The sequence below is a fragment of the Armigeres subalbatus genome, chromosome 2, assembly GCF_024139115.2.
Source record: "Armigeres subalbatus isolate Guangzhou_Male chromosome 2, GZ_Asu_2, whole genome shotgun sequence".
Taxonomy (NCBI): Eukaryota; Metazoa; Arthropoda; class Insecta; order Diptera; family Culicidae; genus Armigeres; species Armigeres subalbatus.
The window spans coordinates 371246750-371272409 of NC_085140.1; the positions used below are offsets into that span (position 1 = coordinate 371246750).

The 25660-nt window shown below is 37.7% G+C and overlaps 1 protein-coding gene across 1 annotated transcript; it reads right to left on the bottom strand.

Annotated features, from left to right (window-relative positions):
- Nucleotides 1-5339: 5339 nt before the first annotated feature.
- On the bottom strand, nucleotides 5340-6202 carry LOC134217232 (uncharacterized). The gene is made up of 4 exons (XM_062696004.1): nucleotides 6078-6202; nucleotides 5861-6010; nucleotides 5543-5800; nucleotides 5340-5476 (listed from the first exon to the last, which is right to left on the bottom strand). The coding sequence occupies exons 1-4, from the start codon at nucleotides 6144-6146 to the stop codon at nucleotides 5417-5419; spliced, it is 537 nt and encodes a 178-aa protein (XP_062551988.1). The 5' UTR covers nucleotides 6147-6202; the 3' UTR covers nucleotides 5340-5416.
- Nucleotides 6203-25660: the final 19458 nt, after the last annotated feature.

Sequence of the window (25660 nt, forward strand, 5' to 3'; positions counted from 1 at the left end):
TCTGCGGACGTTAATCACTCTATTCTATGGTTTGGGGTGATTTCAGTGCAAACGGCACTGATCGTTTAATTCATTTGGACATTTTTAAGGATAAAGCCAGCACTGTTCAATTGGGTCATATATCCTGTAACAGGTTTATTCGGACACGGAACTTCGGATTTTTCAAACACTTATTTATTTCGCGCTAACTACACGCTCGTCCAGCTGAACTCAATTTTGGGTCAGCATAACTCATAATAATAACTTCTATTTAGACGTCAAACTCTGAGTAACTGAGAGTTATGATTTTGAGCAGCATTTATCCATTTCTCGTTCCAGCTTTATACGACGAGGACGAGGACAAGTGCACGCTCGAAACAACGTTTGGAAATACCCCAGAAAAAACTAAGCTTTGAAGAGCATTACCAAGATGTTAGAACAGTGAACATCAGTTTGCAAGACTTCGTCATTGCCCTCGTGAATTTCTTCTGCTGTGTGTTTACCAGTTGTGGTCAGATTAAACAATATAGATGAGATCTTATACCAGGTAAGAAGTTTCAGACAGTTATTGGTTTGTCCATGTCCGCGCTAAGAACCATAGCAGAGAATGTCTCCTATATCACATTTTTTTTTACTTCCAGACGAGCTCCCAGACGTACCATCACAAGCGACCGCCGGAGATATTTGAGGACCGCTATTTATTATTATGAAACAATAGTTTAAAAATGTATTATGATAAAAGAGGATATGAACTAGAGAAAAAGTTTGTTCCTGGGGTACAAACATGTTGGGTACATACTTGGGCACATAAGTTTGCAATGTAATTCCTATTGTAGCTATTACAAATCAGCAACAGATGTTCCGACCCAGGATCCGACCTTTCTTTGTAGTTTATAACCTCTCATTAAACTAAGCTGTAATAAATGTTAAATTGTTTTATGAATCTAATTCGAATAGCTTTTCTTCATACTGCGCCTGATTGTTTTTATTAGATTTGATAAACTCAAAATTCTAAATATTTGATTTTATGATTTTGAGTAAACGTCACTCAAAATTCATATCTCCCGTCGTTACTCAAAATTGAGTTAAGGGGCCTTAACTCAATTTTGTCTTGAGCCAGTTTTTACGATTTTGAGTTAATCTGACCAAAATTTGAGTTCAGCTGGACGAGCGTGTACGGTTTATTTCTGCACTCCACTTTTACTTCCACGAGATCCTCCTCTCCTCCCTCCCTCTCCAAACACGATCCAATTTTGAATTTGTTTTAAACAATGGTACAAAACATTCTTCCCATCTAGAAAAGCAGATGCTGACTAATGGCAAATCAAAGATCCCACATCCTTTCCAATCCCCAGACCTCATTCCATTAAAAACCCATGGGATCCTTGCACAAAATGTTCGAAATCACACGATACAGAACTCAAGCCATTGAATATCATGCAAAAGTGACGGTAGATCTTCCCGGAAACAACCCAAGAACTGGCAAAATCAATAGGAAGACATCTTCAGAGCGTAATTGTGGCAAATAATTGGCTTACAAATAATTATTTTGGCAAAGTTGTGAAAAATATCATCCGGAATTGCAGAAAAACGAATACTCAGTCAGCTTGCAAATGTTTGTTTTTATTTCATATGCCAAACGGCGTATTTGACATTTCAAAACAACAAATTATGTTCTGTTTCGTACAGTACAACGGTCGAAGAGCAGGGTACGAAAATCATCGTGCTATCGTGATACCAGCGTGATTCTGGGTGACAGACATATGATTTTATGCTGTACAGTGATATTGGTATCATATATGTGTCACAAGTATAAGGTAGCTTATTGAAGCCTTTCACGTATACCACGAAAAATGGAGAAAGAAGAAAAAGAGAACGTTATTTTTGGCAACCGACCGACAACGGAATAAGGACTATGATTGGAAAGTTGGAGTTAGCATAGCATAGCATAGTACAAACCCTTGTACAAATCGTAGATGGAGTTGCAGAGATAACCATATCCACGATAATTGTAGATTCGGCTTAAATCTACAATTAGGCGGACTCGATTTTCACAACACACCTGGCCACACACACGTCCTTACAAGTGTTTTTATTTTATAATAGTCCTATCTCTGCTTAAGAAAGCGCTCGGAACCGAAACAGCTTTCACAGACGTAGGAGGTGATAAAATGGCGGACATAAATAATGAATATGTGTAATAGATATAAATATATATTGGAAAAAAAAAAGAAAAATTGTTTGATCTCACCCGAACTGCAACACGGATTAAAACTAGCGCGGTTGATGACAACGGTATGCGTCCCATGCATTTCAATTGATATAACGGAGGTTGACGCTATCTGATTTTTTTAAACAAGAGTTAACAACCTTCACTCTGGGCGTTTCCAAGTTTTTTTTTGCCTTTCTTGTACACCAAGGTGTAACGAAAAGGCTTTAAATTCACTTGCAAGACGATTTTATGATAGAAGGTCCGGAGACTCATAGTGTTATATACCAATCGACTCAGCTCGACGAATTGAGATGATGTCTGTCTGTGTGTATGTATGTGCGCAAAATAAAACTCACTCATCATCTTTTAGGCACTTATCCTGATCCGATTTGTTAGCAATAAGTTGCATTCGACAGGGAATCCTGTCCCATTGTTTCCTATTGAAAATTGGCCAGATTGGACTATAAGATCAAAAGTTATGGTTTTCGTAATTCCGTAATACATTATTCGAATAAGTTTTTGGTTGGGGCAGAACAGAAGATAAACACCGAATTAAGACCATTATGCGGTGATACTCGTTGACTTCATGCATCCTTTAAGAAGGCTCCAGTCCAAAACTGATGAAGAATAAAAATTTGCATACGTCCGTTTGTGACCATCGTTGTATTATAGACATTAACATGGGATTTTTTTTTTGCAAAGCGGGCAGGATCAGGAGCATATCGAAATCTTCAATACACCAACCGAAATGGAAATTCCAAGTTTTATTCTGGGCAGAAGGGTGCTATTCAGTGAATTGAATTCCTGGTATCTTCTTTCTTGAAGCTTCTTAAAACTTAACTTTTACATATTGAGAACGAGAAAAATTGACCGACTATGATTGGAAAGTTGGAGTTGAGTAATTATTCACACTTTGTATGGTGTCAATCGAAGAACAACTCAATTTTACTTTACGATTGGTTCGGGCATTTGATACATTCGGGCAAATGGTCCATTAGGGCAAATGGTCTATTCGAGCACATGATCCATTCGGGAAAATGTTTTTTTTTTCGGATGTTTGGTCTTTTCGGACGTTTGTAATAGAACCGTTTTTGCCTTAAATTTTTAAGGAGTTCAAGCTTCCTCATTCAGATCTTAATAGCTTTCCTCAGAACTGGTAATTGTAAGCTGGTAATTCCTCTGTGACTTGATGATGATCATCACTTCCACTTATAAAGACACCTACAAATTCTGATTATAGTCTAAGCCAGTAAAAATGGTATGTTTGTGTTTGAGACTTTTTAAGACATTTTTGAGCTGTGTATATGGGCTATTAACTGTCAAAGGTTGAGTCGAGTGCCCTGCGGTGTTTTGCTAGTACGTTTGAATCGGTCAAACAAGACCGAAAATGTCGAGAAAGCATTTTACAACTATTTTTTAATTTCTAATTAGACAATGTTGCTTTCGACTTTTGAATCGGAAGAAAAACTGATGCGTTCAGGATGATTGACTTCATCGTTCTTTGAAAGAAAATCTAAAATCGATTCATCATTTTAGGACCCGATTGCGAACAGGTAGAATCACAAGCATGTGACTTTTCACGTAACGTAATTTTCAAACTTTCAGCAAGAACTTTAACTGTACACCGTGCTTTACGACAAACTAATATTAGTGAAGGAGGCTTTTCCCTAAGGCATAAAATATCACCAACAGACGATATGCATTTCCTAACAAGTTCTCCGTCCTAGAAAGGTTTATCCGTATTGCCAGAATCTCATTAACAACCAAACTGGCTGTACTGCGTTGTCCGACTTCGTGCTTGCCAAGATTTAGTTTTTAATCAGTAGTAACCTACAGAATTTATCAATAAACTAGCTGATCCGTCGAACTTCATCTCGCCCAACATTAATTAGTTGGCACACACATTTATTTTAAATTTGTTTGCCGAGGGCCGCATCCGGCCCGCGGGCCGTATTTTGGGCAGCCCTGGTGGTTCCTTTGGGGGTTACGTTGACACCACCTGAAGGTTCGTTGGGAACCACCTGGTGGTTCCTTGGGGGTTGTACACATATTACGTAAGCACTTACAGAGGGATGGGGGGTCTGTCGTTTTCTTACGCACCATATAAATAAAAAATCTTTTGTATGGATGAAATTTTACATCTCTCCCCATGTAAGATTCCTTCGGTCAAAAACCCAGAAAAATTGCTTACGTAATAAGTACGACACCTTGACACATTTTAAGAAATATTAAATTTATGTAATCCATCAATCTTTTAAACAATAAGTTTACTCAGGGACAGTGAGACTTAGCTTTTATTGTGGCCATGATGAACGTTTGCCTAAATGCGGCTTCGCGGAGATTCACGATAGTGGACAGTGAACGAGCGGCGGCGTTTTGGCTTTTTCTGGTAAGTAACTTGCATAGGACCCAAAACAAGGGATCGGTCCTACCAAGTGACGCTGGGTCTGTTATAATGGTTGGCCTACAATCGTTCCTCGAATCAGGGGTACTGAGAAGGTACTTTCTTCCCGGGGCTGTCTGTGCACTAACTAGGTAAGGGATTTTTCTGGCTTTTCAATCTTACCTCCTCTAATGAAAGATTTGTTGATCCAGAGAGCAATTATTATTGAATACCCTTGCGGCCCGAGGTAAACAACCCGAGGTTGTCTATATGCAGGCCATTTATAGTTTTCTTTGCTCTTGTGATATCCAAATCTATTATTTTGCCCGATTGAGAACTTGTGATGGAAGTCAGATTTTTATTTTTTTAAGAAAAGATGTTCAATTTTGATACACATAGTTAGTTAAGTTTGCCATTTTAAGTTGTTTTTATGAGATATGGCAAAAAAAGGTTCGGCTGCCGGTGGTACTTAAACCCACACTATTCCATTAAGTACACGAACGTATTACCAACCAACCGCTGCCCTTGGGAGAAGTTGTTCCATAACCAGCTAATAACTCTGGGATATCAGTCAATTCCCCGTATCCATCGAATCTACTTTGGCAACATTTCACACCTTATCTCTCCATTGAATATCTTTTCCAAAAAAAGTAAAAATCTGACTTCCATCACAAGTCATCAAGTCAAGAAAAAGAGAAACGATGATACCCTGCAGTATCACACACCGTAGATGGTCGGACGCACGGTGGCAAACCCCAAATTCATTTGAAATGATCCATCACCTTTATTCCCAAATATTTGAATACTTATGCATGTTTTAAAGTTATCATGCAATTCAATCTTTAACCGATCATTCTTCCAGGTTTTTTCACTTCCATATGCACTTTGATGCAACTTTCGCCCTGAAAAATAGATATCCATATATGTAAAAAGAATCTGAATCATAACTCCAAACAGGCATATCTCACAGAGTCGTGCTTAATGTGGCAATCAACCAGAATTTTCCCCTCAGCCATCATCAGGTGCTGTTTGTACTTCTCTAAGCTGTACTGTTGACTCTCGTCAGTTTTGATCTCCTGAGCTGTCACTGGACATTCGTCCGGAACACCAAACATTGTCATTATCTCGGCCGCTTCGCTGTTGCTCTTTGAATCATCCATCAAGCTGCACAGATCCATGTTTTCCTGCATAACTGGGATACCGTTTTTGGACAACGTTACCGTCATCTGGTTTAGATAAAATCATGGTTTTAAAATATGGCCTGGGCGGAAATAAGGACAGTCTACCTCGGCATCTTTGAATCCCGTTGTCGAAACGGTGGACTTGGACTGAACTTTACAGTCCTCCGTCAGGGTGACCACAGAATCTGGATCGATTGTAATAACACTTCCTTGACAGTTTTCGATTTTGTGCACAATTAACTCGTATCCACCGTTCTGAAAAATAGGATATTCATTTCTGTGCTTCAATCATTTTATATAGAAGAACCACGGTCAAACTTACACAAGCACTGATAACCAGAATACTTCCAACCAATAGAAGTCCTGCAAAACAGAACCTTTCAGTGACCATTTCTGAATTCTTTCCCACTTGAACCTATAATTTAATTGATAGAGCACTGCAATCCTTCAAATGGTCTCTTTTATACCGCTTGAACAAATCCCAGTATCAATGATTACGCATCGCTTATCGAGACCAACAAGCACTGTAATTGTTTCCGGTTTCCGCAGTATCTATTTACTTTCTACTGCGGCTAATCATGCGAAGCTCTGACCAATCCACTGAGCATCCTAATACCCCACTAATAACAATTAAAGCATATGTGCTTTGTAATACATGTGACTTGCTCCAACAAGCTTCGATAAAATCAGCTTATGCCAGTGGTATAACGAACAATTTGCCATCCCGCGCGAGCTCTCAGAGCAATCGCTTTCTGCTAAGTTATTTTTGTAGCTGATGAAGCGGAGCTTTTTTTCAATGCCGCGGGCAGTTAATCGAAACACGTTGTCGGACCGCTGCCAACAGAGAATACCAGCAAGATTGCGCGCCAATGCCGCTGTGAACGAGCAGTCTTATTGGAAGAGTTCATTATGCGATAGTGCAAGGTGGGTCTAACGGTGAAAATGTTAGTATAAACAAAACCATTTGAAATACTTGGATAACATGCCCTTCTTTTTTTAGCAAAATTTATTTGCTAATTATCTAATAAATGCATTCATTTCTTAGACTAGGTGTTCCGTGTTTTCTTAACACTATCATCCTTATTTGCTTTGATACATTTTTAGTTAATATTAATTCATTTCAAATGCACTGTATTTTTCCACTATTTTAATTGAACCATGTAAGAATTACAATGTTTTAAAATTAAACTAATTAGGTTAAGAATTTATACTAAGGGTACAAGAAGCTAATCGATTTTCGTCTTAAATTGGAAATTATTTTATTGGACATTTGTTGCAATGTCTCAATATTAGAAATTCTATGAAGTTCATTGGTACTATACCATGGAGGCAACTTTAGAATCATTTTCAAAATTTTATTTTGAATCCTCTGAAGTGCCTTATTTCTGGTATTGCAACAACTAGTCCATATTGGCACAGCATACGACATGGCTGGTCTAAAAATTTGTTTGTAAATCAAAAATTTGTTCTTAAGACAAAGTTTTGATTTATAAGCGGATATAGACACTTAATATATCTAGACCAACATTTCAAAAGGGCGTAACAGCCAAAATTTATTCTTTCTGATTTTTTGTCCACATATATAGCTTTATATATAGACGAAGAATCAAAAGAAATGAATTTTGGTCGTTACGCCCTTTTCAAATGTTGGTCTAGATATTTGTCACATTTCCAATCCAATGTGATTGTTGAAAGTTAATTTTTGGTCTAGCAGAAGTCCTAAATATTTAGCTTCGCTAGACCAATTAATTTTAACCCCATTCATAGTAATAATATGTCTGCTAGAAGGTTTCAAATAAGAAGCTCTCGGCTTATGTGGGAAACTTATAAGCTGAGTTTTGGAACCTTTTGGGAAAATTTTCCATTTTTGCAAGTAAGTGGAAAATATATTCAACAGTTCAGGACAGGAACAGTTCCCCTAAGTCAGAAATAAAAATTATATACAACATGGGCCCTAATATGCTGCCTTGAGAACATGCTTTTTATCCTATTTTGATTATCGAGCAACATTTGATAAGGGTGGCAAAACCAACAGTGCTTAACCAAGAAAAATTAGGTTCAGTTTTCTAAGTCTAGTTTATTTCGTTGATTGAAGTATAGTTTATTGCCAAAAACATGTAATTGGTAACAGATTTAGATTAATTGAAGAACTATTCGGAGTCTACAAAATTATAGCTTAAATAAAAATCACGCCGTTTACTCGCATTACTGGCAACACATCTGGCTTTCAAGCCGTTTGCTCAATGTTAATTAAATTTAGCTTTGTTGGCCAAAGCAATTCTGCTGAAGTCAGATTTTCGAATTAAACAATATAAAGTGAACGGCCTATAAACCAAAGCAAAACACTCCGCAAGCTAGTTAAGGGCGCTTTAAAGATATTTTAGTTACAAGATAACGAAAAAAATTCATACGATTTGACAGATCTGTACCCAATATGTTTCGGATGGCAGGATGAAGAGAACCGAAGCGATAATCTTTATCTTGTAACTAAAATATTTTTTTCGCCAAACAATGGACTTAAAAACCAATATGGTGCACTCAAAATAGCAATAAATGTGTTTCTTGAAAAATATCAAGTTTTATCCAGCATGAAGAATCAGATTAGTAAATTAAAGGTAGGTTTGAGGTAATCCATCAAAAAATAATTTATCTTATCCCGTTCATTTACTTGACACTAAGCTTTTAGGTAAATGAAACGCAAAGCAGGCTTTGAAATTAAAACAACACAAATCAAAAACAAATCGCCACCCAGTTTCAGGTGCAATTTGATCACGTGTTGTCCATAATTATATCAAAAGTGACTGTGTTTAGATTGCAAATCACAATGAATAAAGTAAGTTCAGTGGTTTATAAATCAAAGAGTTAGCTTCTCAAGGTGTACTGAACTATTCACAGTGATAGTCTATGCTTCAGTTTATGGATTTCGATTCTTTGCTTTGTTTCGAAAATAGAGGTAATAAACTATAGAGGACGATTGTCGCTGCGGTTCCCTTTGTTATCTTTCTCAAACATGTTGGATACCTATCTGTCAAAACCTACTGATTTTTCCTTCGTTGACATTTAGTGCCCTATCTTCGCCAGCAAAAGATGTTTCGCCAGTGATGACAGCGACAATCTTCCTCTATAGTTTATTACCTCTATTGTTTCGAAGCACGTTCACTGAGGACGAATTTCAATTCCGGAGTTGTTGTTTTTTTCAATATTTTATCATGGTTTTCGTAGTTTTCCATTCGTGAAATTGGAACAATTCGTATTTTCTAGACACTTTTACATATCATAAATGTACGGATTTTAATGCCTTTAATGCTTTCATCTTGTTGGCAGAGATGGAGCAAATTGAAATAAAGTCATTTTGGATCTTGTCATAAGACGAGTTTATACAATCCCATTGAATTCCACCACTTAAAGTTAAGTGGTGGAATTCAATGGGATTGTATAAACTCGTCTTATGACAAGTGAAGACATTCTACTAAAAAGCTCAAAATAATTTTCTTATCATTTTGGATGATTTTTCGGATAATTTCAGGTTTCCATCCCACTATTGTGTTTTCAATTTAAAACCCCATGATATTGAGTGATCTGAAAAAGTGATGTATATGCCATATCCAAAAATGGTGTTAACGAGTACTACTCATCGAGCTCTTTAACAGAAAAATGGAAAACATGCATGTTGTAAAATGGCTGTTACGTCACTTTTCCAAATTTCAACAGTATGCGCCTCCATTAGTTCGACTACCAGACCATTAGGTAGAAACAGATTTATATCAGAACTTGTTATTCTGTTGCTGCGGTTTTTTATAGCAGCGATTGTTATAAAACAAGTACCATTAATAGATAAAATAACAAAAATTGTAACAAAATCTCTTCTAGTTTTAGCAAAAATATTATAAAATATGTTTTAATTGGACAAAAATATAGCTCGATGTGTTACATAAAAAGTGGTGAAAATAGCTCATACTATAAGAAATGATGTTATTGAAAAGATTATGATTAGGGGAAGGAGGGACAATATGCCCTAGTTAAGCAAAGAATGCTTTTTAGGCGTAGCTGTAACGATTCTCATAGGTATTTTTATCACATGCAATAGTTTAACAATATATGTAGGTAACTGATACCATCTAAAAATTGTTGAAAATCTCAATCATACTGATAATATTCATATTTCAAAAAAATGGTGATATTTCGATGCCGGAAAACTCATGAAGCAAAACGCCTTTTAGCTGGCAGATATTAAGCAACAGCGCCGCACGTGTCTGCGAATCAGCATTTTAGTATGGACAGTGCGTGGATAGGCGTAGTACATTGTAGGTTATTCCCCCTAGGGCGTTTTGCCTCGCCGAAATGTTAGATGTTTCATCTAAATGTGGAAAATTTCGGTTTTCCCAGCCTTCCTATCTTTCATTTTGACACTTTTTACGCTTTACCTATATAATTTTATGTCTAGTTTTGTTACGGCCTAGCCAAATGCGGTAAATATGTGGAATACTCAAAACGCATTTTGCCTCGGGGGTGGTTTTTGAAGCCTCTTCCCCTATCCATAATGTAGGCAATTAACTTTGTCCAGGGGAAGAGGTCCCAAAACGCGAACCCAACATTTCAACAATAACTAATATAGTTGCAGATCAAGATTACTTTCACAGATATTGAATCATTTTACATCGGTGTCTTATGACCGGGTGATTTTTGAATTTTCGATCTGTCACTTTTATGTTGATATCTGTTGTATGGGAAGTGGCGGGGGGTTGGGGGAGATTAAATTTGCCCTTGTATAAGTAAAGACTGCTTGATACCATCTTAAAATTGTAGAAAATCTCAACCATATTGATAATATTAACGCTTCCAAAAAGTGGTGATATGTTGTTGCCGAAAAACTCATGAGGCAAAACGCCTTTTACGAGGCAGCTCTCAAGGAATAAAACACCACACGTCAGCAAATCAAAATTTTGGTATGGAAAGTGCATGGAGACGCATAGTACATTGTAGGTTAGTCACACTAGGGCGTTTTGCCTCGCCAAAATGTTGGATGTTTCATTACAATATGTTTTTCCTACATACCAATCGATTAGGGGAAGGGGGGGCAAAATGCCCTAGCTAAGCAAACACTGATTTATTGTCTTATTTGTAACGCTATTCATGGGTATTTTTACATTATGCAACAGTTAAACAAGATAGCTAGTTGATGCCATTCAAAAATTGACAAAAATCTCAATCATATTGATAATATTCACATTTCAAAAAGTGGGGATATTCTGTTGCCGGAAAACTCATGAGGCAAAACGCCTTTTAGTTGGCAACTACTAGGGAACAAAGTACCATGCGTCGGTGAATCAGCATTCTGGTATGGATAGTGCGTGGAGACGCAAGTACATTGTAGGTTAGCGCCACTAGGGCGTTTTGCCTCGCCAAAATGTTAGATGTTTCTTCAAAATGTGGAAATTTTCGGTTTTTCCGACCTTCCCATACACTATTTTGAAACTTTTTTCGCCTAACCTACATAATTTTAGATCTAGTTTTGTTACGGCCATCTTAATGACGGTAAATATGACGGAAACCACAAAAAGCGTTTTGCATCGGGGGGGCGTTTTGGGGCCTCTTCCCCTATATGAGAGAATACCTAAAAGATGTTTTGCATCGGGGGGACGTTTTGGGTTATTGACACGAGCATGTGACATGACTGTGCCCAGGAGGACTATCAGCGTATCTGTTTACGGAAATGTTTCATAAGCGCCCTGAAATGTGTCCCTTGGGATTGTGCATGAAACATTTTAATAATCATATACGTAGATGTTCACGATGATACGTGAATACCTTAAAAAATAATGCTAATGGAGTTTATAAGACTCTATTATTTGTGCCCTTGCTCCGGAAGGTCACTAGCCTAAATCACAAGCTGCTAGTCAAGCCGGCAAGCCACGGTACCAGAATGAGGTGGCGTATAAGAGCTTTCGAAGCACGGTAATCCTATTAGTCGGATATTAGTTATGATTACCTTGTATACCAAAACTTCGATGGTCGAAGGTAATCATTATGTGTGTCTGCCGTATGTAGCCGGAGGGTACGGCTGAGAAAGGCTGCCAATTGCGGATGGCACGGTGATAGCGGCCGTCGAATGTAACGGTCGATGACTACTGCCGACGGCGGCCACCAACTGCGGCTTGAATATGGGTGGCGAGTGCGAAACTCGCCTACAAGCCCTCGAACCTGTTCAAGATGCTGCGGAACATGTGTTCTGCACTATATATGCAGTCGACGTGGCGCTCCAATTTATGTTGGAACAATTATCAAATCAAGCCACAGAAATTTCCGCAATTACGGTATGCAACGCTACAGTTGTGCATTGCTTACGTTATGAATGGTGTGCTCTGAAAAACTCGAGTGCATTTAAATTTGGATTCCGGGAGGCTTGTCCTTAAGGAATGAATTTAAGGGAGACTATCAGCACAAAACAGATAGACATGATAGAACAAACTGAAATTTTCAAAGTAGGCTCTTTGCGTAACAACAAATCGGCACGAACGGCACTCCCGTATATCCAAGGTGAAAGAAAGAGACATCGAAGCATGCGATGCTGTTGTGTCTTATGCACGTTGTTCAGTAAAGTTTGACTTCCACCACTAGGTGCGCTAGCGTTTCAAAATCATGGAAGGACCACATTCCATGGCGAAGATGCCTATATGTTATGTGCTATCAGCATATGTCGATCTTTTTGCTTTTTTAAATAATCATGCCGTAAAACGAATTTGACATTTTCTTCAAGACATCCAGAGCTACTTTGATTGAGCAAGCGGACGAGATCTTGGAGCGTCCAATCATTTCTGATGCGATCGATAAAGCTAAGACAACGACCATACCAGACGATACAAAGAAGATACCTCTATGAATAGTTTTTCTGGTTTATCGGTTAAAGCACAACTCGTGGAGACACTGTATAAGAGCGTTACGTTGATGTCAGCATCCTTGTATGCAGTCCGTAAAGAACTTTCCTACTATGAATCTGAAGCCATTAAGGGCAAGTACTTGATACTGATTTTCGACTGTCTTGAAACCATTCGTCCAACTTTGCTTGAACCAGGGAGGGCATTCTCAGTAGTTGGCAACATTGCCATCAGAATCCAATGCGGATTGGGGAATAAGTTGCTCAGTAAGTTATGTCTACTTTACCCAACTGAACAAGCAATAATTTTAACACTTGAAATATGTCAACAAATATTGTTTTTCCTGAAATTTTCACAAATATCGGTATTCTACCGGTATTGACTCCACCAAATACCGAATACCGGTATTAGTAAAAAATTGCCAATACCGACCACCCTAGTGCGATATAGCAGTAACCCTACTAGTATTTCAAATCAATGCATTGTGTAGAAAATAATTTTGACCCGTTGAAAGCGTATATTTACCTGAGCGCCTAGACGATGTCGTCGTAAATTCGTCGATGTGTCTGTGGCGCAAATCCGGATATAATTCTAAAAACATAGTAAATTTTTTATTATCGCTGTTCAATCAAAGTTAATTGCCTATTTCCGGGGATTAAACCACCCGACTTGGACGTTAATTTACAATGTTATGAAAACTCATATGTGAATATATATGTACGTTATGTGGAAGATATTGATTTGGAAAATGTATTGGAGGTAACCACTTTCCCTTCGATGGGACTCGAACCCATGACCATACAGTACGCTAGACTGGTGCTTCAAGCAACTAAGCTACGAAGGACCTCCGCCGGCCTTCGCAACCTAGCGGCTACTGAACGAGCTCGAGATTCCCAAATTGGACGCATAGTCATATCACTCGAAAATCCATTTCTCAAGCCAACACTTCCACATGTGTATAGTACACGTCCACATAACAAAAGCGTGAGTATTTAGAATGTCTGGCGGCTATACACATTCTTCTGTAGGGTACTGTAGGGTCATGCTGTAGGATCATGGGTTCGAAACCCATCGAAGGGAAAGTGGTTACCTCCAATACATTTTCCAAATCAATATCTTCCACATAACGTACATATTCACATATGAGTTTTCATAACGTTGTAAATTATCGCAGTGTTCTTTTCCTAATTTTCCAAATATATTGACTGCCCACGAGCCTTCCAAATGTTAGTTTTTAAAAAAATGAATGCCCAAGCCTAACAAAAGCCTGAACGTATATACCTTGTAAATTGAAGTTTTGGTTAATCTTTGAAGATAATGGTATTGTTGCGACCACTGGCAGCACGGCCGATATCCCTCCGGCAACTTGGAAAGGAGTGAACAGAATGTCATGGAATAGCGAAAACAGGTTATAACAAAGTGATGCTTTGAGAACGTGGCTCCTATATGAATATTGTAGTTTAATAATATTATTTTTCACTGGTATCTCGCTTCTGAACTTGATCTACTTACCTGTAACCTAAAAGTAGGAGATCGACATCCCAGAATTTAAGAAGTGAAACTTATATTATTGGTCAGGTTCAGGTATTCTTACTACTGGCACTGTAAGTAGGATATGTTCTATACTCGCAATTCAGTGTTTCTCATAACTATGTTGTAATAAGATCTAGTACATTACCTTGCTGAAAAAGGCGCAAAAATCAGCTGGACTTGAATACGTAGAGGCGACCGAATGTGAGTAGATGTAATCTGAGAATCCGAATATTCATCTAATAAAATTCATTTATAGCTTTAAGATACGCAACCAAGAAAAAACTGCGTTTCTGTAAGGAGGTTCTAAGAACATAAGTCCAATAGGTATTAAGCACCTCTCGTATCTATCTATATAGAAATGAAATGGTTTGTGTTTGTATCCTCATAACTCAAAAACAGCTGAATGGATTTTCTTCATTCCTTCAGCAGATATGTTCGTTATCATTTCCTAAGGTTTTATATGATGTTTCCTCTTGCAAAAATCACGAGTTGGATTGATTAAATCGCAGTTCACAACGCACTTTTTGTCGACTAGTTCATAATATAGGTATACGGAGCAAAATATAACTACACTGGATTCTGTTTTTACACGATAAACGCACATGTTGCATAGCCTTTGGTCGCAAATTGGAGTCACATGATTGAAATTACGAAGGAAAAAAATCATGTAATACCAGAATCTTGTGTATTCTTCTAATTGAAATGATTCGAAATTTTCAACTATTTTCCGTAGCAACGGGACAGCGTCGATTGGTGTTTTATTGGCGTCAAAGCAAGAACCCAGATTTTTCATTGTTTGGATGGAGGCGCATGGTCGCCCACTAGAAGGTGATTCAAATATACCTTATTTTCAGGCTTTGCAAGAGCGCTTCAGGGTGGGGTCGCTGACTCACTCATGGATCATGATCTAATACAGATCTAACATAAAAGATCATTCTGAGCGGCTACTCGCTTCAATCTGGATCACAAAAGCACGAATCGTGCGCTAAGAGGCTCCAGATCATTTCAATTTTTTCTATTACTTTTCCGGTTACCGTAAAGTTGGAGGGGTTGTTCATGTTGACATCCAACGAAGGAGGAACCCTGCTTGCTGCCGTCAAGTAATCCTGTCTATTTTCTCCTGTATCCGATTGGGAATAATTCTCGATATAACAGATATTTTAGAATAGTTTATGAAAAATTTACGCACCATGAGGTTGCTGTAATAGATTCAGAGTCGACGCGGGTAATGCGTTGCACCCTTGTTGGCGGTTCATGCCGAGATGTTGATGGTTGGTCGGGTGTCGAAACTTGAAGAATTATTATTATTATTATTATTGTTTTTTAATAAAGAGGCCCTAGGCAGGCTCACCTCTGAAAACTGTTCCAGTAAGTCTCATACACGAGGGGCCCTCCTTAGCCGTGCGGTAAGACGCGCGGCTACAAAGCAAGACCATGCTGAGGGTGGCTGGGTTCGATTCCCGGTGCCGGTCTAGGTAATTTTCGGATTGGAAATTGTCTCGACTTCACTAGGCATAAAAGTATCATCGTGTTAGCCTCATGATATACGAATGCAAAAATGATAACCTGGCTTAGAAACCTCGCAGTTAATAACTGTGGAAGTGCGTAATGAACACTAAGCTGCGAGGCGGCTCTGTCCCAGTGTGGGGATGTTATGCCAATAAGAAGAAGAAGAAGGAGTAGATGCTTTCCATCGAACGCGCCCAGAAAAAGTTTGTAAGATTTGCACTGCGGCTGCTTCCCTGGAATGATCGAAACAATCTTCCTGCGTATTCTGAACGGTGCCAATTGATAGGCTTAGAACCACTATCCACCAGACGGACAAAATTGCAACGATTATGCATCTTCGACGTCATCGAAGGGAACATCAACTGTTCTGAGATCCTCGGGCATATACCGTTTAACGTTCCCCCCTGACGGTTCCAGAACTCAAACTTACTGGCCGTCCCGTATGACCGTACGCATTATGGATACAATCATCCGCTAGACTCCTGCATTCGATCATTCAACTCTGTTTCATATGTTTACGATTTTAATACCTCCTAAAATGTCTTTAAAAGCCGGATGTACATAACTGTTTAGTTATAAGAGAGGTTGAATAAAGGAGATAAGTACAGTCTGTACGATGTAGTATCGAAGACGGTGATAAATAAATAAATAAATAAATAATAACACCGACGGCTGGCTTACTTGGTTGAACTATTTTGAGCATCTTTTCGCAAATTTTTGACCATCTCATTGAGCAACGCTAGGAGGGACATCTTAGGATCTTGCTGCAGTTTTATCCCTCGCTGCTTGTAGTTTTCTTATGATTTTCAACTGCCGGATCGGGTACTGCTGGAATACATCGTTTGTTTCTGGCCTTGATGATGATGATGATACTACCACCTATTGTAGAAAGGCACCTGCGGATAGCACTGGCCATATCTGACAAACGATTTGATCATGATTATACTATTGTTTGTATTTCATCAAACTCCTGTATGAAGGACCAAAAAGGAAAAAGCATAGACACTTATGCGAATCTACGAGATGATCAGAGAATCGCCTTCCAGAAGGAAGTTCGTACATGCAATAATATCGTTTCCCAGATTGATCCAATAGATGGAGAGAAAAGTCCGCCCTTTTTCCACGAAATGTTAACAATAGGAAGTTGGCGATCCCACTCTTCCTATCCAAATCGCTTCAATTGGGTGCCCTTATGGTTTATTATGGTAAATAATCATACAGTTTCAATATGACGAGCTCAGTGGTCTAGTGGCTATCGCTTCTGCCTTATAAGCAGGAGATCGTGGGTTCAATTCCAGGCTCGTCTCTTTCCTACTTTGAATTTCTATCTTGATTCTTTGTGTGTTTCACGTTACCCAAACATGTAGCCAACTACGCTACGGTACCCCCTATTTGTGTCAACATTTGAAATATTTCTGGTTTTACAGGAACCTTCTTTTGCCGCGACAATTTCTACAATCATGCGTTCAATGTTTCATGGTAGAAACAACGAATCTAAATGGCTTAATCTTATTCATCAATCACACAGCTCTGAAAACAATTATGCCAAATGATTATTATGCCAAACGACCATTATGCCAAACGGCCATTATGCCAAACGACTTTATGCCAAACGGGGTTCAATTCTAAAAATCGTAATATACTACACAGTGTTGACCAGATTATGTCACTCCCTGATTTTGTCTACCCCTGATTTTATCACGTTTTCGACCCGATTTTGTCATCCCAAAAAAAAATTAAAATTATTATCGTTCTTTTTACTTTTGTAAATAAGGGAAATTACGGCTTTGGCAGGTTTTGTTCTATTATTGTCAGGGGATTTTTGTTGACCAAATTTTATGAAATTTGGCCACAATATTCTTTAATATGCAACGAATGTTTAGGCAAGATTTTAGCATAATTGGTTTTATAAACCCCCCTGCCAATAATAGAACAAAACCTGCCAAAGCCGTCATTTCCCCTAATACTGCAAGCAACAACGATTTTCATGAAATAACTTTTGCCGCCAGTGATATATTATAAATGAATTCTGAGTACCTGCGAAGGACAAGGTACGAAAGACAAGGTCCTTTCCAAAGCAATTCCAATTATAGCAGAGGCGTCGCGTCCGCATGTGCAACCTGTGCCCTGTGTTTATCCCCATCATTTAAACTCTCGATAGATTTCTTGTCTTTCTAATCGAAACATATTTTGAATAATGTGCATTTGATAAATGCAAATTTGACTATTAGATACCTAGGTACATAAACGGAAAATATGCATGATTTTGAGGCAACCAAATGCTGCGATGGGGGCGCCTTGATAATGCCTTCTTTAAAAGAACACATCTGCCTGGTTTAAGGCGAAGGGGGGAGGGGGGTAACGCTTTATTTAAATGAATGCATCTGCCCAGTATAAGGCGAAAGGAGTTGATAATGCCTTCTTTAACAGAACGCGTCTGCCCGGTATAAGGTGAGGGGAAGGGTAATGCTTTCTTTAAATTGATGCGTCTGCCCGGTATAATGCGAAGAAGTGGCGTAGCCACGGAGGTGGTTTTGGGCATAAAACCCCCCCAAAGACAAAATTTTTATAACAAATTTTTTTTTTCGAAAAAAAAAATGTTCAAAAGTGGGGTCATGGAACCAAACATTGTCACATGGATGCTAAATGCATGATTTGTGGTGGAACCTCTCACGCCAAGGACGCATGTCCTGTGAGAGAAGATTCCAATAAATGTAAGTGCGCAAACTGTGGGGGCAATCATAAATCCAATTTCTGGGAATGCCCTTCACGCAAAAAAGTTTTGAATTCCCGTGCAAAATTGATGACGGGAAATTCCAATCGGATCCCAGATTCGACGGGTAGAATTTTTTCAAACGCTCAAATTTGGAAACCAGTTACCGGTCGAGCAATTCATACCCATCACAATTCACAAACAAATTTTGCCGCTCGTCAACGGGTAGCAAGCACTTCAGTAAATTCCAATTTTTCCAATGTACCTACGTATGCAAACATCGCTGCTGGTAGACCAAATTTCTCTTCTCAAAATGAGGTTTATACCCATGTCCCAACGGAAAATAACGGTCATGTTGCCGATTCAGGTAGCATGACTGCTTCCGATTTTGATTTTTTAACTGAACAATTGCATCACATGATTGATGCAATGTTCAAAGCAAATACCATTCCTGAAGCTGTTCAGGTTGGTATAAAGTACACACAAAAAATTGTTATCGGACTCCGTTTCAATGGATCCAAATAATTGTGTGAAAGTTCATAATGTGCATATTGCCATTATAACTGAAACGTATTTAAAACCAGGACTCTCCATTAAAAGAGATCCAAACTATTTTATCTACAGAAATGATCGTCTTGACAGCGCCTGTGGTGGGGTCGCCATTGTCATTAATAGACGTATCAAACATAAATTATTTTCTTCGTTTGAAACCAAAGTTTTTGAAACCTTGGGAGTTACTGTTGAAACAAATTTTGGACAATTTTCCTTCATTGCAGCCTACTTGCCTTTTCAATGCAATGGGCAGCAAAAGAATTTGTTGAAAGCTGATCTTCAAATTCTAACTCGCAACAAATCAAAATTCTTCGTGATTGGTGACTTCAATGCCAAACACCGTTCATGGAATAATGCTCAAAGCAATTCCAATGGTAAAGTTTTATTTGAAGATTGTTCTGTGGGATATTATACTATTCAATATCCCAATGGACCAACTTGTTTTTCTTCCAGTCGAAATCCTTCTACAATTAATTTAGTTTTAACGGATTCAAGTCAGCTGTGTGGCCAATTGGTAACACTATCCAACAAAATTAAACTTTTTTTCGCTCCCTTCAACCATTTTTAATGTACTCAATAGATTTTTTACGCTGAATTCAGGTACGTATTCAGATTTTCTGTAACACGTCCAGTTTTGAGAAAAACGCATTTTAATTAATGAAAGTACGTATTTTCATAGAAATTTGGTTTCTCTCCTCTGCAAAGCTGAATTTCGGCTCCTCACTTTTAGAATAAAGTTTTAATTTTGTAGAATGGGCCTTGTAGAATGCATGTGGGTTGTTGGATTTCATTTGGCACGTACATTTGTTGTGAAAAACGGAATTTCATTCACAAAAGTACGTATTTTCATAGAAATTTGGTTTCTCTCCTCTGCAAAGCTGAATTTCGACTCCTCACTTTTAGAATAAAGTTTGAATTTTGTAGAATGGGCCTTGTAGAATGCATGTGGGTTGTTGGATTTCATTTGGCATTTCATTCACAAAAGTACGTATTTTCATAGAAATTTGGTTTCTCTCCTCTGCAAAGCTGAATTTCGACTCCTCACTTTTAGAATAAAGTTTTAATTTTGTAGAATGGGCCTTGTAGAATGGATGTGGGTTGTTGGATTTCATTTGGCACGTACATTTGTTGTGAAAAACGGAATTTCATTCACAAAAGTACGTATTTTCATAGAAATTTGGTTTCTCTCCTCTGCAAAGCTGAATTTCGACTCCTCACTTTTAGAATAAAGTTTGAATTTTGTAGAATGGGCCTTGTAGAATGCATGTGGGTTGTTGGATTTCATTTGGCACGTACATTTGTTGTGAAAAACTGAATTTCATTCACAAAAGTACGTCTTTTCATAGAAATTTGGTTTCTCTCCTCTGCAAAGCTGAATTTCGACTCCTCACTTTTAGAATAAAGTTTGAATTTTGTAGAATGGGCCTTGTAGAATGCATGTGGGTTGTTGGATTTCATTTGGCGCGTACATTTGTTGTGAAAAACGGAATTTCATTCACAAAAGTACGTCTTTTCATAGAAATTTGGTTTTTCTCCTCAGCAAAACTGAATTTCGACTCCTCACTTTTAGAATAAAGTTTGAATTTTGTAGAATGGGCCTTGCGGAATGCATGTGGGTTGTATGATTTCATTTGGCACGTACATTTGTTGAGAAAAACGGAATTTCATTCACAAAAGTACGTCTTTTCATAGAAATTTGGTTTTTCTCCTCTGCAAAGCTGAATTTCGACTCCTCACTTTTAGAATAAAGTTTGAATTTTGTAGAATGGGCCTTGTGGAATGCATGTGGGTTGTATGATTTCATTTGGCACGTACATTTGTTGTGAAAAACGGAATTTCATTCACAAAAGTACGTATTTTCATAGAAATTTGGTTTCTCTCCTTTGCAAAGCTGAATTTCGGCTCCTCAATTTTAGAATAAAGTTTGAGTTTTGTAGAATGGGCCTTGTAGAATGCATGTGGGTTGTTGGATTTTATTTGGCACGTTCATTTGTTGTGAAAAACGGAATTTCATTCACAAAAGTACGTATTTTCATAGAAATTTGGTTTCTCTCCTCTGCAAAGCTGAATTTCGGCTCCTCACTTTTAGAATAAAGTTTTAATTTTGTAGAATGGGCCTTGTAGAATGCATGTGGGTTGTTGGATTTCATTTGGCACGTACATTTGTTGTGAAAAACGGAATTTCATTCACAAAAGTACGTATTTTCATAGAAATTTGGTTTCTCTCCTCTGCAAAGCTGAATTTCGACTCCTCACTTTTAGAATAAAGTTTGAATTTTGTAGAATGGGCCTTGTAGAATGCATGTGGGTTGTTGGATTTCATTTGGCACGTACATTTGTTGTGAAAACGGAATTTCATTCACAAAAGTACGTATTTTCATAGAAATTTGGTTTCTCTCCTCTGCAAAGCTGAATCTCAACTCCTCACTTTTAGAATAAAGCTTGAATTTTGTAGAATGGGCCTTGTAGAATGTATATGGTTTGTTGGATTTTATTTGGTGCGTACATTTGATGTGAAAAACGGAATTTAATTCACAATAGTTCGTATTTTCACAGAAATTTTGTTTCCCTACTCTGCAAAGCTAAATTTCGGCTTTTCACTTTGAGAATAAAGTTTGAATTTTGTAGAATGGGCCTTGTAGAATGCATGCGGGTTGTTGATTTCATTTGGCACGTACATTTGTTGTGAAAAACTGAATTTCATTCACAAAAGTACGTATTTTCATAGAAATTTGGTTTCTCTCCTCTGCAAAGCTGAATTTCGACTCCTCACTTTTAGAATAAAGTTTGAATTTTGTAGAATGGGCCTTGTAGAATGCATGTGGGTTGTTGGATTTCATTTGGCACGTACATTTGTTGTGAAAAACGGAATTTCATTCACAAAAGTACGTATTTTCATAGAAATTTGGTTTCTCTCCTCTGCAAAGCTGAATTTCGACTCCTCACTTTTAGAATAAAGTTTGAATTTTGTAGAATGGGCCTTGTAGAATGCATGTGGGTTGTATGATTTCATTTGGCACGTACATTTGTTGTGAAAAACGGAATTTCATTCACAAAAGTACGTATTTTCATAGAAATTTGGTTTCTCTCCTCTGCAAAGCTGAATTTCGACTCCTCACTTTTAGAATAAAGTTTGAATTTTGTAGAATGGGCCTTGTAGAATGCATGTGGGTTGTTGGATTTCATTTGGCACGTACATTTGTTGTGAAAAACGGAATTTCATTCACAAAAGTACGTATTTTCATAGAAATTTGGTTTCTCTCCTCTGCAAAGCTGAATTTCGGCTCCTCACTTTTAGAATAAAGTTTGAATTTTGTAGAATGGGCCTTGTAGAATGCATGTGGGTTGTTGGATTTCATTTGGCACGTACATTTTTTGCGAAAACGGAATTTAATTCACAAAAGTACGTATTTTCACAGAAATTTGCTTTCTCTGCTCTGCAAAGCTGAATTTTGGCTTCTCACTTTGAGAATAAAGTTTAATTTTGTAGAATGGGCCTTGTAGAATGGCTGTGGGTTGTTGGATTTTTTTTGGCACGTACATTTGTTGTGAAAAATGGAATTTCATTCACAAAAGTACGTCTTTTCATAGAAATTTGGTTTCTCTCCTCTGCAAAGCTGAATTTCGACTCCTCACTTTTAGAATAAAGTTTGAATTTTGTAGAATGGGCCTTGTAGAATGCATGTGGGTTGTATGATTTCATTTGGCACGTACATTTGTTGTGAAAAACTGAATTTCATTCACAAAAGTACGTATTTTCATAGAAATTTGGTTTCTCTCCTCTGCAAAGCTGAATTTCGACTCCTCACTTTTAGAATAAAGTTTGAATTTTGTAGAATGGGCCTTGTAGAATGCATGTGGGTTGTTGGATTTCATTTGGCACGTACATTTGTTGTGAAAAACAGAATTTCATTCACAAAGTACGTATTTTCATAAAATTTGGTTTCTCTCCTCTGCAAGCTGAATTTCGGCTCCTCACTTACAGAATAAGGTTTGAATTTTGTAGAATGGGCCTTGTAGAATGCATGTGGGTTGTTGTATTTTATTTGGCACGTAAATTTGTTGAGAAAAACGGAATTTAATTCACAAAAGTACGTATTTTTAATTAAATTTGGATTCTGTGCTCTGCAAAGCTGAATTTCGGATCTTCACTTTTGGAATAAAGTTTGAATTTTGTAGAATGGGCCTTGTAGAATGCATATGGTTGGTTGGATGACATTTGGCGCATTGATTTGTTGTGAAAATCGGATTTTTTGGCTTCACAAAACAGAGGAGCCGAATTTCTATGAAAATACGTACTTTTGTGAATGAAATTTCGTTTCTCACAACAAATGTACGTGCCAAATGAAATCCAACAACCCACATGCATTCTACAAGGCCCATTCTACAAAATTCAGACTTTATTCTAATAGTTAGGAGATGAAATTCAGCTTTGCAGAGGAGAGAAACTAAATTTCTATGAAAAGACGTACTTTTGTGAATGAACATCCGTTTTTCACACCAAATGAATGTGTCAAATGAAATCCAGCAACCCACATGCATTATACAAGGCCCATTCTACAAAATTTAAACTTTATTCTAAAAGTGAGGAGCCGAAATTCAGCTTTGCAGAGGAGAGAAACCAAATTTCTATGAAAAGACGTACTTTTGTGAATTTAATTCCGTTTTTCACAACAAATGAACGTGTCAAATGAAATCCAACAACCCACATGTATTCTACAAGGCCCATTCTACAAAATTCAAACTTTATTCTAAAGGGGGGGCGAAATTCCGTTTTGCAGAGGAGAGAACCCAATTTTTATGAAAATACGTACTTTTGTGAATGAAATTCCGTTTTTCACAACAAATGAACGTGCCAAATGAAATCCAACAACCCACATGCATTCTACAAGACCCATTTCACCAAATTCAAACTTTATTTTAAAAGTGAGGAGCCGAAATTCAGCTTTGCAGAGGAGAGAAACCAAATTTCTATGAAAAGACGTACTTTTGTGAATTTAATTCCGTTTTTCACAACAAATGAACGTGTCAAATGAAATCTAACAACCCACATTCATTCTACAAGGCCCATTCTACAAAATTCAAACTTTATTCTAAAAGGGGGGGGGGCGAAATTCCGTTTTGCAGAGGAGAGGAAGCAAATTCCAATGAAAATACGTACTTTTGTGAATGAAATTCCGTTTTCACAATAAATGAACGTGCCAAATTAAATCCAACAACCCACATGTATTCAACAAGGTCCATTCTACAAAAGTCAAACTTTATTCTAAAAGTGAGGAGCCGAAATTCAGCTTTGCAGAGGAGAGAAACCAAATTTCTATGAAAAGCTCCTCACAAATGAACGTGCCAAATGAAATCCAACAACCCACATGCATTCTAGAAGGCCCAGTCTACAAAATTCAAACTTTATTCTAAAAGTGAGGAGCCGAAATTCAGCTTTGCAGAGGAGAGAAACCAAATTTCTATGAAAATACGTACTTTTGTGAATGAAATTCAGTTTTTCACAACAAATGTACGTGCCAAATGAAATCATACAACCCACATGCATTCTACAAGGCCCATTCTACAAAATTCAAACTTTATTCTAAAGGGGGGGCCGAAATTCCGTTTTGCAGAGGAGAGGAAGCATATTCCTATGAAAATACGTACTTATGTGAATGAAATTCCGTTTTTCACAACAATTGAACGTGTCAAATGAAATCCAACAACCCACATTCATTCTACAAGGCCCATTCTACAAAAGTCAAACTTTATTCTAAAGGGGGGTCGATATTCCGTTTTGCAGAGGAGAGGATGCAAATTCCAATGAAAATACGTACTTTTGTGAATGAAATTCCCATTTCACAATAAATGAACGTGCCAAATTAAATCCAACAACCCACATGTATTCAACAAGGTCCATTCTACAAAAGTCAAACTTTATTGTAAAAGTGAGGAGCCGAAATTCAGCTTTGCAGAGGAGAGAAACCAAATTTCTATGAAAAGACGTACTTTTGTGAATTTAATTCCGTTTTTCACAACAAATGAACGTGTCAAATGAAATCCAACAACCCACATGTATTCTACAAGGCCCATTCTACAAAATTCAAACTTTATTCTAAAGGGGGGGCCGAAATTCCGTTTTGCAGAGGAGAGGAAGCATATTCCTATGAAAATACGTACTTATGTGAATGAAATTCCGTTTTTCACAACAATTGAACGTGCCAAATGAAATCCAACAACCCACATGCATTCTACAAGACCCATTTCACCAAATTCAAACTTTATTTTAAAAGTGAGGAGCCGAAATTCAGCTTTGCAGAGGAGAGAAACCAAATTTCTATGAAAAGACGTACTTTTGTGAATTTAATTCCGTTTTTCACAACAAATGAACGTGTCAAATGAAATCCAACAACCCACATGTATTCTACAAGGCCCATTCTACAAAATTCAAACTTTATTCTAAAAGGGGGGGGGGCGAAATTCCGTTTTGCAGAGGAGAGGAAGCAAATTCCAATGAAAATACGTACTTTTGTGAATGAAATTCCGTTTTTCACAACAATTGAACGTGCCAAATGAAGTCCAACAACCCACATGCATTCTACAAGACCCATTTCACCAAATTCAAACTTTATTCTAAAAGTGAGGAGCCGAAATTCAGCTTTGCAGAGGAGAAAAACAAATTTCTGTGAAATTACGTACTTTTGTGAATGAAATTCCGTTTTGCACAACAATTGAACGTGT

Coding starts and splice junctions, on each gene's coding strand:
- LOC134217232 (XM_062696004.1), bottom strand. CDS start 6,146: ATGGTCACTGAAAGGTTCTGTTTTGCAGGACTTCTATTGGTTGGAAGT. Junction 6,011..6,077: donor TTCTGGTTATCAGTGCTTGT/GTAAGTTTGACC, acceptor CCTATTTTTCAG/AACGGTGGATACGAGTTAAT. Junction 5,801..5,860: donor CGGGATTCAAAGATGCCGAG/GTAGACTGTCCT, acceptor TATCTAAACCAG/ATGACGGTAACGTTGTCCAA.